Here is a 13313-nt window from a genome sequence, read left to right as displayed (position 1 = left end):
ATTCCTTACTCTTCTGATAAGTACTCTTGTAGTCGACATCTGCACAACGCATGTTGAACCGAAATATCTTGTAAACGAAAATGGCAGTATAATATAGACGAATTTTCCATGACCTTAATTTCAGGGCTTGGAGGGCTATTAGCAACAGTTATAAGGGATGTTTTGCCATGGAATAAGTTAGGAACACACGGTTAGTAATATTTGGAGATAGATGTTTAAAAATATGGAGAAATAAATCGAGAAGCAGCGAACTTTTTTGTGCGCAATAAATATACAGTTTTTTTCAATGAGTGGCACTGTAGCTCTCCGGTCTGTCAATATATTTTTTGGAGAACTACAGTTCTGCAGCTATATAAATATAAGCATTGAATAATTATTTTTTGGATGTCGTTGGCCATTTAACACAATTGGCCTTGCCGAAAATAATAATACCGCGCTAACACATGGTATTCAATGCTTCGACCAGGTGTGGTATACACATGTAGTAATTATATGGTAGGTTATAACGATCTTGTTAGCAAATAGATTTTATCTCTGGGTAGAATTTTGGCTGACATGTTTTATTGTTATTGAAAGGCTTTGGTTTTATACAGAATTCCATTACAGACTGTTCGTTCTGTCTACCTAATCATGCCCGCCGTGAGCCCTCTGTGTAGATCTAGTGGACGATTAATTAGTGAAACTTCATTGAAAAACTTTATCTTTTATTGATACGATACGCAAGAACAGGCTCTACGTACAAACACATCCTAAAAGTTATAAAGGTATTGGCGATTAAGTTGAAACAATAACAAGAACAGTCTTATTTAAGAATAAAAAAAGAATTGATGAACGCAAAACAACGTTAATTTAATAAAAAAAAATACTTCCAAACAATGTCACTGAATCCACCATCAAAGTTGCTATTGACTTTAAACAAGATACTTTTGTATCATCAAATTCTTTACCAGTAGCCTGCAAATGAACTGGGCGACATACCAGGTCCATCTCATGTGCAGATAAAAATGTTCAAAATTCTGCCTTTCTACAACCTTTTTGTAGTCTACCTGTATATCTTTTTTGCCTTTTTCAGGTAAATTATTGTGAATCTTTGAATGAAAAATGAAAACTCAATTTGCATTCATAAACATGTCTTAATTGTTATTTTAACGGTTCTTTTTCTTGATAAAAGTTTGTATTATCTCTCCTTAATCGTCTGGTCGTAAACAATTGAAACAGAACAATAAATTGCTCGTATTCATATATATTCATTTATTCCAGAAAATTCATTTTACATGAGTTTAAAATTCATTCGGGACATTATGCTGCTCAGTAGATATTTTCCTCCATAATATGACCCGGCTCTTGTATTCACCACATCCCCTTTCTTCAAATTCAGTATGGTTAATTTCAAAGAGGTATCCTTGTCGACGTGGTTACCCGAGTCAGCAAATGATACGTCTTTGAAGATCCCACTCTTAACTACAACTATATTTCTATAGCAATGCATGATCTATTGTGTGAAAAAGATGTTGTGTGAATGACGTAAACACCACTCTCTGGAGCGGTAAGCTTTCCCGACTTGACGTCATATCCGTTTCCAATGTTCATCTCAACACGGTCATAAACAAATATTTTGTGCTTTGATGGTGTATTCACCTGGATGTTACTCGAACGCATAAACGCACTTTGTTGACCTGAATTCAAAAAAAAATATAGCACACATTTTATTCCAACTTACTGTTAATTCTACTATTATCAGTTGAACTTCGGTATCTCTAACGCCGATATCTCGAATACCATAGATAAGTTAGAGTGATTTTGATGTGCTAACCCGTTCTTTCGTAAGTATTTGACCCTGGACATCTCGAATCAAAGTTTTATTTTCTCTGGTCAATTCGAGTTACCATGATTTGACTGTAGGTACTCGTACATGTATAAATATTGCTTTGTTTGTTGTTTAACGTCCCTCTCGAGAATTGTTCACTCATATTCATTGCATAAAAAGAAATCGACAAAAGCTGAATCAGTATACAGAAACCATGTAAATAGAATACTAAAGGTATAAATTATGAACTTAAAAAAATTCCTAATAAGACTCCAGTTCTGATTTACCAATTCCTATTAGCTGACTTCCTTTTCTTTGTCCACAAAGACTACAAATTGTGTCTTCCATCTCCTTGCGGTCACATGATTTATTACCATTAGCAACGCCGACGAAAAGAAAGAAATGAAACAATGGTCTTAGCATGTTGTATGGATAGGCTAAAGGCACAGTGCACAGAACCCAAGTTATGTCCACCTTTTATATCAGATTTTAAACTCATAATGTTGTGATAAGATAAAGGATGGGGGATCTAATTTCAAATTAATCTTTACCATGCATCAATTAACGCTCTCTGTTTCAATTTAATTTTCCATCCATGATCACACGTTGTTCTATTTCATTTTCATCATGTAGTTATGTAAGTATAAATTTGAAAGTTTCTTTTGCCATGAATAACAAACAAGAAATTAGGTTGTTGGTCTCTACCTTTGTTAGTAGCATTTAATTCACCTTAAGAAGTAATTTGTTGGCTAAATGTCTGTTTATCAACACCTTTATCCTTCAATAAAATTTAGAACTCTGCTCATTATTCAGTTACCGTTCGTTATCTCAATATTTCATTCAGATAGGATATAATTTTATATGTTTTCTGTATTTTTATTTAGCTGATCATGAAAGCTGTGTACAGAAATTGTACGCAGTTGAAAAAGTGATCTTTTAAATTGAATTAATTAAAGATATAATACTTTACTTTTTCTATTGCTGAACTCGCAATTTTTTTTTACAGAAGTTTGTGTTCCTTCTTGTTTGATTTATATTACCAACAGTTTATGATTCTACATTATTGAAACTTTGCAATGTAATTGTATGATACTCATACTACCTATTTGCACCTTTTAATTTAAACTAATTCAAAAGAGATTGTTTTCTAGTGCTGAACCGTTTTTGGATGTTATTGTCCAATTCCGTACAAACAAATATAATAATCATCTCTCAATTGAAATTCATTTTATTAAACACAAAATCTGGATAAATTCAAGAATATTTTTTCTCAGTTTATTAACAAAATTTGATCAGATCAAGTAGATGGCACCTTTCCGTCGTCCTCTTGATTTTTTTATGAAGAAAAACACTTCAACAGGGAAATTGACAACGAAAAGATATCCATATACAACACTTTCCTTATGAAAATTTAGATAATTTTTTGAAAAAAGTCTAACCTCTGACGTTTCGGAGTTCCGTGTTTACTCTGCTCCTATTTTGTATTTTTATGAACTTTGATATTGAATGCTGTTCGTTATCTCCATATCCTTCTCAGAAGAAATTTGACCATAACTGTTCGTTATCTCTTAATCCTTTTTCATTAAATTATTAGCTTTTTTGTTTACTTACATAGAAAATACGTGTTCGGAAATATATATTGCAGCGTTATCAATTGATCATTATTTTCGGTAGCGGAATACTCAAACATGATAAATTAATACCGTCTAGAAATGGTTAAGATTGTATGCATAATTATGATGTTTTCTCTTATGCTTTAAAAAGTGTATGCATATATGCATATAATAGTCAGCATTTAAAATAGAACATTATAAATGTAGGTACATGTAATGCAACTAACCCTAAATACTCTCTGTGTAGTGTTATTGTTTTTGTAGCAAATTCTGTGTGTAATGGATCAGAACGACGTCTCCACTGTATTATTGTCACAGATGAAAATGTACCATGGACATTTTGACAATTACTTTAGATATTTTCAATTCAAAATTCTACATATCTGTTATTAAATTTAATGAGTTTGTCATAATTGCTTAAATCTGTCACATTGATCTACTTTGACATGTCTAATTATCTTAATTAGCCATGAGTGATATGACCAGATGGACTGAGCTTTGTGTGACTTAATTATTGTTTATTTAAAATCATTATCTTTAACTCTACTTGTAAATCAAATAACTCATGTTATGTATTACTCAGAATTGTCAATTATCAAACTTGTCTATAAATACAAATTTTTGTTAACATTCGGGGAGTTGGAATCGGGACGCGCTTGTCCCTGATACTGTCCGACCCGACGAGAAATAAAGGTCTGCAAATCGTAAAGCGGCTTTAACTTCATTTACTAATAGTCCACCCTAGTGGCTTTACCGACAAGCACACGCATCTGACGCGAGGGTGTGATAAGTGGTGCAGATAACCGGGTACGACCCCCTCTCACAGCCAAGCGAGTTCTACCATTGATCCCCCTAACTTCTACGAGATTTCCCCAAATTCAGAAAAGCAACTATCATTTCGTACACGCCGCTATGAATCGCAGCCTTGGACCACAACGGAGACCTGAGGACCATCACTTTCAGCGTCATCATCCAGTTTGTGGCCGATGTGGACTTGTCCATGGACCCAGTTGCCGTGCTCAAATGGAGAAGTGTTACAGATGTAAACGTCAAGGTCACTATGCTAGAATGTGCAGGACTGTCCTCTCTTCCCCTGTGAGGATGACCTTGATGGCAAATACTAGTGCACCAATCCAAGAGCAACATTCCGGTAGACGAAAGTCCAGAGACAAAATTCGTATGGAAAAATACATTGAAACAAAATCTCACCTCCGCGAATTGCCGTTCTACAATTTGAGAAATACCGCTTTCCAGGACGCCCTAAACATCCATCATGGCCTTAAAACAGAACTTCGTCAAATACACGCAAAAATAAAAGAGATGGAAATAATGTATACCGACGCAGTTAACATCATCATCAACCAAGAAGAAAAGCTTGACCAACTACTGACAAGAAAACTGCCCGAATCATCGAATAACATTACCGCTGAAGATAAAGTAAACATTTCAAAGTTGCAGCACGAGATTAACACACTACGGATTGAAAACGCATCTTACAAACAATTAGTAGATTCAATAAGTGCAAACGTCCAAGAAGAATGGATAGAAAACAGAGCGAAACTTCAAGAAAGGGACAACACCATTCTAACCCTGAAAACCGAAAATATTAAACTCTTGAACAACCAGGAATTGTATTTACAACGAATTCGTGAACTTGAAAATGAGGCCTATAATCGTTCCATCAAAACCCTAAATTACGGACAAAACCGGCAAAATATTCATTTCGGACATCAAATTTATTCAAGTGAACAAACCTCTAGTGTACATGTACCTATTCAAAACACGAGGCCGTGTTTTACTGGGGCAAGGGGATATTGTCACAGATGAAAATGTACCATGGACATTTTGACAATTACTTTAGATATTTTCAATTCAAAATTCTACATATCTGTTATTAAATTTAATGAGTTTGTCATAATTGCTTAAATCTGTCACATTGATCTACTTTGACATGTCTAATTATCTTAATTAGCCATGAGTGATATGACCAGATGGACTGAGCTTTGTGTGACTTAATTATTGTTTATTTAAAATCATTATCTTTAACTCTACTTGTAAATCAAATAACTCATGTCATGTATTACTCAGAATTGTCAATTATCAAACTTGTCTATAAATACAAATTTTTGTTAACATTCGGAGAGTTGGAATCGGGACGCGCTTGTCCCTGATACTGTCCGACCCGACGAGAAATAAAGGTCTGCAAATCGTAAAGCGGCTTTAACTTCATTTACTAAATAGTCCACCCTAGTGGCTTTTACCGACAAGCCCACGCATCTAACGCGAGGGTGTGATATTATGAAAGCTAGGTTTCCATTTTTTGCTCAGAGTTTGTGTTTGCTTCCAAGAAGGTTGAACACAACATTTGAGGCATAATTTATTTAAAAACTTAGACACAAAAGAAGAAGTTGCTTTAAGATCAAGTTCAAAATAACTCTAAATACCCGCAATATCCATCTACACAGCTAGAAGATAATTAAAATCAATGTATGCGTGAAAAATGCCAAGTAATTAAAGCTTATTAGTAGCCTTAGAAATCAAGTAAAATAATTCATCTATGTTTTGAACAAAAAAATTGCTTTTATATTTATGAATAATGTTACATAGTGTACGAAAAATTTCAATAAATGCCTTCATCTCTGATATGTTTCGTATGCTCGGATAAAAATTAACTTGCACAGGGTTACATATATATTGCTGCTTTATCAGGTTGACCATTGTCAGAATAAGTGCCTGTTTGTTGGAGCGTGAATTACTTTTTCTATCAGGGGAATTGATTAAGAAAGGCAATGCTCAAATGTTTTAATTTTTAATTTTTTTTTTTGGGGGGGGGGATAATATATACCTTTAGTAATAGAAATTTAATGAATTAATCTAGTATTTATACGCAGTGGTTTGAAATTTTATCGTTAAGGTGTGTGTATTTTAAAAGAATGTCAGCATTTATGATTGAAAAGGTGTGAAAAATAATTGGGGAAAAAGGTGATGCTAAATATTCCCTTGATATTCTCTATATAGATGGGCTTTTTTGTAAATTCCATGTGAAATTGATCACTCAGTTCTGTCTTTTGAAGAACTACAGTTGCTTTCCATTTCTATATTAAATCTTACACAACATTTAAACTGCATTTCTTGCTTTTATGAAAGGACAGGGATAGCGAACAGAAATGATACTCAAAAGTCCGAATACATAGTACAATGTGCTTTTATTTTCTGCTGTTCCAAGATATTTTCATTCATCTTTAAATGTTACTTTCATTGAATCTTGAAGTGTAAAAATAGATCAAGAAAAACACAAATACAAGCATATACAATACAATACAATGCAATACAACACAATCATATCAGCCAAATATTTATTGATGATCTTAATTCATTGTTAATATTGTTCATGAATTTAATAATTTTGCAAGGAATTGAAATATTTTCTTTGTCATCGCCTGCATGTGGATTGGAACGTCTCAATGCAAATCAGGCATTAATCGAGGCACTTAATGTTATTTTTTTCTAATATGTCCGAATAAATATCTAATTTATCCGAACAAATATCTAATATGCCCGAACAATTATATTTAGGTTGTACAAACGAATTAATAATTTGTCGGAGCAAATAAAAATAGTTTTTTGTGTCCGACTTCAATCGGATCACGTTCGCCCTTTTCCGTAACCAATATTTAGGGTTACGGAAATGGCTGAGTAGTAACGATTGATCCGACTTTATTCAATATGCAAGAGGGTGCTCTACGTACGAACAATTTCTGAAAAGAGGCAAGATATTGACAAACAAGTTGATACACAAGAATATGATCATTCGCGTTTTCAAGTAACCATTTCATATATTCTATGGGCGATAGAATGACTTTGTCAGCAAATACAATCTATCGTTAAGTCGAATTTTGACTGACGTATTTCATACAAAGTGTAAGGCTGTTATTTTCTGTTTACCAATTTTCGCGTTTGTCCCGATCATGACCAGGCGTGCACATACTTCGGAATCGGCTGAGACCGATCGATAGGAGATGCTCACTCTTCCACGGCACCTGATCTCACTTCTGATGTTTTGAGATGTTCATGTTTGCTCCTCTCCCAATTCATTTTGTTCAAATGAACTTCTAAGCTTGATTCCTGTTCGTTATCTCCATAGTTTAGAAATGAATAAACTAGCATGTGAATGTATGTAAGTTCTGGGAATCACTTATTTGTAAAAAAAAAAAAAAAAAAAAACCGTAATTCCTCGACACCCATTTGGCCGCAAAAATAACAAGAGGCCAATGGGCCTTATAGGTCACATGAGCATCATGCAACAACTTTCCAACGATTGAATTTGGTTCATGTTTTAAACTAGACGTCATGGCATTCACAATTTTGAAAGAGGCACCATTGCTAATCATAACTATACACTTAGCATGCTTAGTTTGGTTACTTAATACCAATAGACAGAGTAGGGGAAAAAAAGATGCATTTTAACTAATCAGAACTATTCAGGAATAATCAGTAGAGCCACTACCACACATGGACCCCTGATCCTTGGTCCATACATTTCATAATTTTGGAAAAGGCACTCTTGCTTTTTAAAGATGTTTGATTAATACCAAGAAGCAGATTTCAAACAATTAAATTATTTTCACTATATAAGAAGAGCCCCCCCCCCAACTATGGTACCCCTGTACCAGGGGCCGTGAAATTCACAATTCAGGAAGAATGGCCCTCGCTCATCATAGCTGTATAGGTAGTAGGGCGGGGCTCTATTGATTATATAGATATTTCACCACCCACACGCGCCCTCGAATTGGAGTGCAAGTGTTTTTAGAAGACGACCGTGCAGTGTGCAATTTAACTGTGCAACCAATTTACTTGTCAATTTTGCATGCACTAAATTAAAGTGTATTTACCAACCCACCCACCAAACTGACTGTAGTAAAACTTAAAATGTCTGGAAACGTCATTATGCACTGTGGTTTGCAGAGTATTGTCTGGCATCAGAATGAAGCCATTCAAAGCATGGTAGGGATTTAACTATAAGGTATTATTTATATTATTCAGAAATTCTTTGAAAATCATCTTCTCTTCTCCTGGGTATTAAACAAACAAAGCATACAGTTATAATGAGGAAGAATGTCTCTTCCAAAATTGTGAATTTTATGGCCCCAGGGTCAGGAGTTCTAGTGTAAGGGCGGGGCTCTATTGATTATATAGTGAAAATACATTAATTCTTTGCAAATTTTCTTCTCTGCACCTAGGTATTAAATAAACTTACTAAGTTAATAGTTATGATGAGGAAGAATGCCTTTTTTGATATTTTTGTTCAATTTTGTTTGCTTTTGTTATAAGAATGCCTCTTCCAAAATTGTGAATTTTATGGCCCCAGGGTGAGGGGTTTTAGTGTTAGGGTGGGTCTGTATTGATTATATAGAGAAAATGCAGAAATTCTTTGAAAATCTTCTTCTATGCTCCTGGGTATTAAATAAACTAACTAAGTATATAGTTATGATGAGGAGGAATGCTTCTTCCAAAATCATTAATTTTATGGCCCCAGGGTTACGAGTTCTGGTCTTAGGGCAGGGCTCTATTGATCATATAGTGAACATACATTAAAACTTTGAAGATATTTCTCTATATAATCAATAGAGCCCCTCCCCCCCCCCCAGCACTAGAACCCCTGACCCCGGGGCCATGAATTTCACAATTTTGGTAGAGGACTCAATGGTCATTACATTCATGCTAACAGTTTTACCGCTTGATGTCCAGGAGTAAAGAAGAAGATTTTTAAAGATTGCATTTTTAGTGATTTTGGCCCCATTCCTCAGGTCCCAGGAGGCAGGGACCATGAAATTCACAATTTTCGTTCCCCTTCACCCATAGATGCTTTATGCAAAATTTGGTGGAAATTGGTTGAGTGGTTGCAGAGAAGAAGTTAAAAATGTTTAAAAGTTTACTACCGATTGACGACAAACGACGTACGACGAAGGACGAAAACAGTTAGCAATTGGTCATCTGAGTGACTCAGGTGACCTAAAAATGATAATTCTGAAACATTATTGCACATCTACAAAATACCTACGACATCTCAAAGATGATTTGTATACCGCTTAAGGACAGACGAGACGTTCCTTAATAATAGATAAAATTTTATAAGAGTTTATCATTAAAGTGTTGCTACTTAAACATGTTTACTCACAAAAAATGGAGGTACCTTACCAGGCATTTCTGCAAGATACCAGGGGTAGTTTTTCTTATATAATCCTTTGGGGAAGAAAAATAATTTTCCAGTTTCAAATATTTAAGTGTTTGGATTTTTTAAAAACCTTTAGAAACTGGTTTAGAAATCAGAATGTCATTAAAATTTTGAATATTTTTCATACATTACAAAGATATACAAAACAGATTTTGAGGAACGTCTCGTCTGCTCTTAAAAAGAAAATGGAGTTCCGGGTTCTATAGGTTGTTGAAAAAGTCGTATTTTAACATCATTTGTCTAATAGTGTGAAAATGAATAGTACGTTCTTGAATATCTTCAGGACAGTACTAAGCACCATCAAAAAGATATTTTGACTGCTGCGTAAAATATAAGATGAGTTTTGGGAAACCCCCGGGTGAAACTTTCAAATTCCGAAACGTAATTAGACATAAACTGAACAGAAATAACCTTCTTTGGTGAAACTAAAATCTATTGGTCGTCTACAAAGTTAGTTACTGATTTATTTATTACTGATTAAAATAAAAAAGGAATTTTATGAAGGATGAAGTGTGATAGACGGACGGATGGACTAGAATAATAGTATGTTCGAACTTTCTTCACAAATTGCGAGTATAATGATAAATTTAATACAACAAGGGTGAAGTAATACATTTAGTTTTTGCGTCATACATGTATCATCATCACCGCCCTTTTAAGAGCTACATATCCACTGGTCCAGGTATGCCAATACAGATATCTTCCGCCATACGCAGCAGACTGGGCGTATTCTCCGTTCAGGTTTGAGTTTGTGCAGGCATTGTACCATCAGGCTCCGTGAAATTCTACAGCACAGTTACTGGTACTCTTTTTGTCATTGTCCTGATCTTTAGTGGTAAATTTCATCAAATTGTGATAACCCAAGCCGTTACCTGCGACAGAATATTGGTATTATTAAAATTTGTTGCTTATTGAAATGAATAAGGATTAAGATACAAGTATAAACATTTATAGCTTCATTGCCCTGAAATTCACTAAAACAATCTACATGCAGTGTATTAGTAACAGAGAAATCTGCAATACAGAACTTTGTCAAAACTGAGTAAAGAACAGGCACGTAGCATCGATTTTGAAAGTGGGGGGGGGGGGGGCAGCCACAGAATTTTTTTTTTTACTTACCTGAAAAAGTTGACAAGCAAAAAGAAAAAGGGGGAATTTCCCAAAGTCGAAAATCCTATTTCGTGGGGGGGGGGGGGGGGGGGGGGGGGGGGGGGGGGGGGGGGGGGGGGGGGGGGGGGGGGGGCAAGGGGGTAAAGGCAAACTTTTTTCACTACCAATTCCTTCAAATATCCATTTTTTAAGCTTACAATACCATATTTCCTTCATTATACTTTACTTTACTATAAAGTGGGGGGCCAACCAGCCTTTCAATGAACATTTTCAATAGTAAAAGTATTGTTGGCAAAAAAAGTGGGGGGGGGGGGGGGGGGGGGGGGCAGGCCCCCCCTGGCCCCCCTGTTGCTACGTCCCTGAAGAATTCGAAGGTGAACCTGATACAAAAGTGTTTGATATCACTCGAAAACAATATTATTCTTTACATTTTAAAGACACTTTTACTTTAATCAGGACAATTTAGTTTATCTAATTTTGATGTTTTAACAAGTGACTGATTGCAATACTCTTGTCCATGTGTCATTATCATTATAAAAGAAAACCCATTTTGTTACATGTAAGCACTGGATCCACTGATAACAATTTTTTTTTTCAATTTACAGTTTTTTTTTACAGATGTTTTTCAAGTTTATTGAATATAGAAGATAGCGAACAGCAATGCATTCAAATGTTGAACTGTGTTTAATATTTTAACCAATACGTCGCATTTTTGACAAGACGTCTACGATTTCGACATTAAAACCATATATTAAAACTTTCTATTATTGTTCTATTATTCTATTACTGAAGGGGTTTTTTTTGTAGCTTTATAAATCGTTGACTTGTCTCTCTCAAGTATTGTTATCAATAAATCATTGTATATAAACCAATACCTCTTTTGTTTACTTGATTTTTCAATCATCGATGATGACTTCTATATCATGTAATAATAGTGTGAGGTGAGATGTTTTAAACAGTCCTACCTGCGGTGCCTGAATATCCGGACAGAGTCAATGTATATTTAGTGCTTTCGTTGCCGACAGAGAAAGAGGAGTACAGGGCATGTGCTTCAGCGCCATTAAATTGTTCTAGCTCAACCCGGAGTTCCTGGTCCTTTTTCTTTGTCAACTCATAGATTGCGTCATTTCCTTTAAACAGAAATATGGAAAAATATGTTGTTTATCCACATATTTTATCGAAATAAAAACTCCAAAGGAGATCTTTATAATTCTAATTACCTTAAGATTTTATTAAGTAAAATTTACTGGTTCACAAATCGTATTTGATTCTAATAGTGCATACCGGGTACTGAAATGTAAAACCTTAAAATAACAAGCAGTGATGGATCTAAAGAAAAATGCATGCACAAAATATCAGTGAAGAAGGTATGCTATAGAACGCAGACACTCGGAAATTTTAAAGGTGGGATCAATTGCCTTGGAGAAGTAAGCATCCCGTAGTTAATTAGTAAGAAATGTGCCATATTCGTAGGTTTGTATTTTTTTTTTCGGGGGTGGGGGGGGGGATTCTATCAATGGGCGTTATCGTCATCTCTTTCATTATTGATAATTTTCCAATTTTCTCATTCACCGATTTTCTAAAAGCTAAAATAATTTAATAAAGAAAACAGCAGACCCACCTAACCAGTAGCTTTTAGAGGCATTCCCAAATCCGTGTTTGTACGCATTCCATGTCCTGTAAAACTCTTCTTCATCTTCTCGTTTTTGAATGACCTGTAAAAAGTGTATGGCATTTATTTCATTGAAACTATGTAGAGATACAGTCATGTATGCAAAAAATGATTACCAAAATACTTCCTAGATATTCTTGTAAGTTCCAGACGTTAATATCTGATAAATGCCACTGACTACTATTACATGATTCAGAGATGTTGAGTTCTTTTTTATTTCAAAATTTGGTTAGTTGAAAGTTTCAAAATCTTTTGCGTAGTTTTTCTGTTTTATTTTGTTTTGTTTTTTTTTCTATTGAATCTGACTGAATCTCATCGTGTGGGGGGAAAGCCTGGATGTTTGCTATACAAGCCTATACTTCAGGCCCATTGGTAATTTTTCAGTTTCAGTCCTATTGCAAGATACCTTATTATCCCCATATAGGCCCTTATATCATGTAGTTAGAAAATGTTGCATTTCGTTATCTTTTATTGATAAATTATTAACCTTTGAAATCTGAAACTGCCTTAAAAAGGCATACCTCTAAAAAAAGGTTTAAAATGACAAAAATAAAAAAGAAATACTCACCGTCCACCCTCCCTCATCTGTCGTCATGTCACAGAAGACCTCCCTCCAGGTGTTGTTGATATATATAACATACACCCCATCTTGTCCTTTTCTTCTTGGGTCTTTTCGTAAAATTTCTGAACAATCCATATAACCTATTTGATATTAAAAAAAATCATGATTTGTCGCTCTTATAATACCACTTGCCCTTGATATATTTTCAAACATATCATCGGTTTAAGTGCTGTCTTACAATATAGTAGAATAATCTCTGATCTGTCAGTGATTTACTACATACGGAAAAGTTGTTCCATGTAATATTTTAAAAT

The 13313-nt window shown here is 34.7% G+C and overlaps 1 protein-coding gene across 1 annotated transcript; it reads right to left on the bottom strand.

Annotated features, from left to right (window-relative positions):
* Positions 1–10303: 10303 nt before the first annotated feature.
* LOC134261000 (ficolin-1-like) lies at positions 10304–13065 on the bottom strand (the record flags this gene model as incomplete). The annotated part of the gene is made up of 4 exons (XM_062743496.1): positions 10304–10527; positions 11731–11895; positions 12387–12480; positions 13006–13065. Coding segments are annotated over 4 exons (423 nt in total), but the record flags the coding sequence as incomplete, so codon positions are not given.
* Between the last annotated feature and the right edge of the window lie 248 nt (positions 13066–13313).

Source organism: Saccostrea cucullata, unplaced genomic scaffold (assembly GCF_032062105.1).
Source record: "Saccostrea cucullata isolate Sc308-1 unplaced genomic scaffold, CSIRO_AGI_Scuc_v1 ctg12901, whole genome shotgun sequence".
In the NCBI taxonomy this organism is placed as follows: Eukaryota; Metazoa; Mollusca; class Bivalvia; order Ostreida; family Ostreidae; genus Saccostrea; species Saccostrea cuccullata.
The sequence above is the reverse complement of the archived record's forward strand: the minus strand, read 5'-3'. Positions and strand labels throughout refer to the sequence as shown.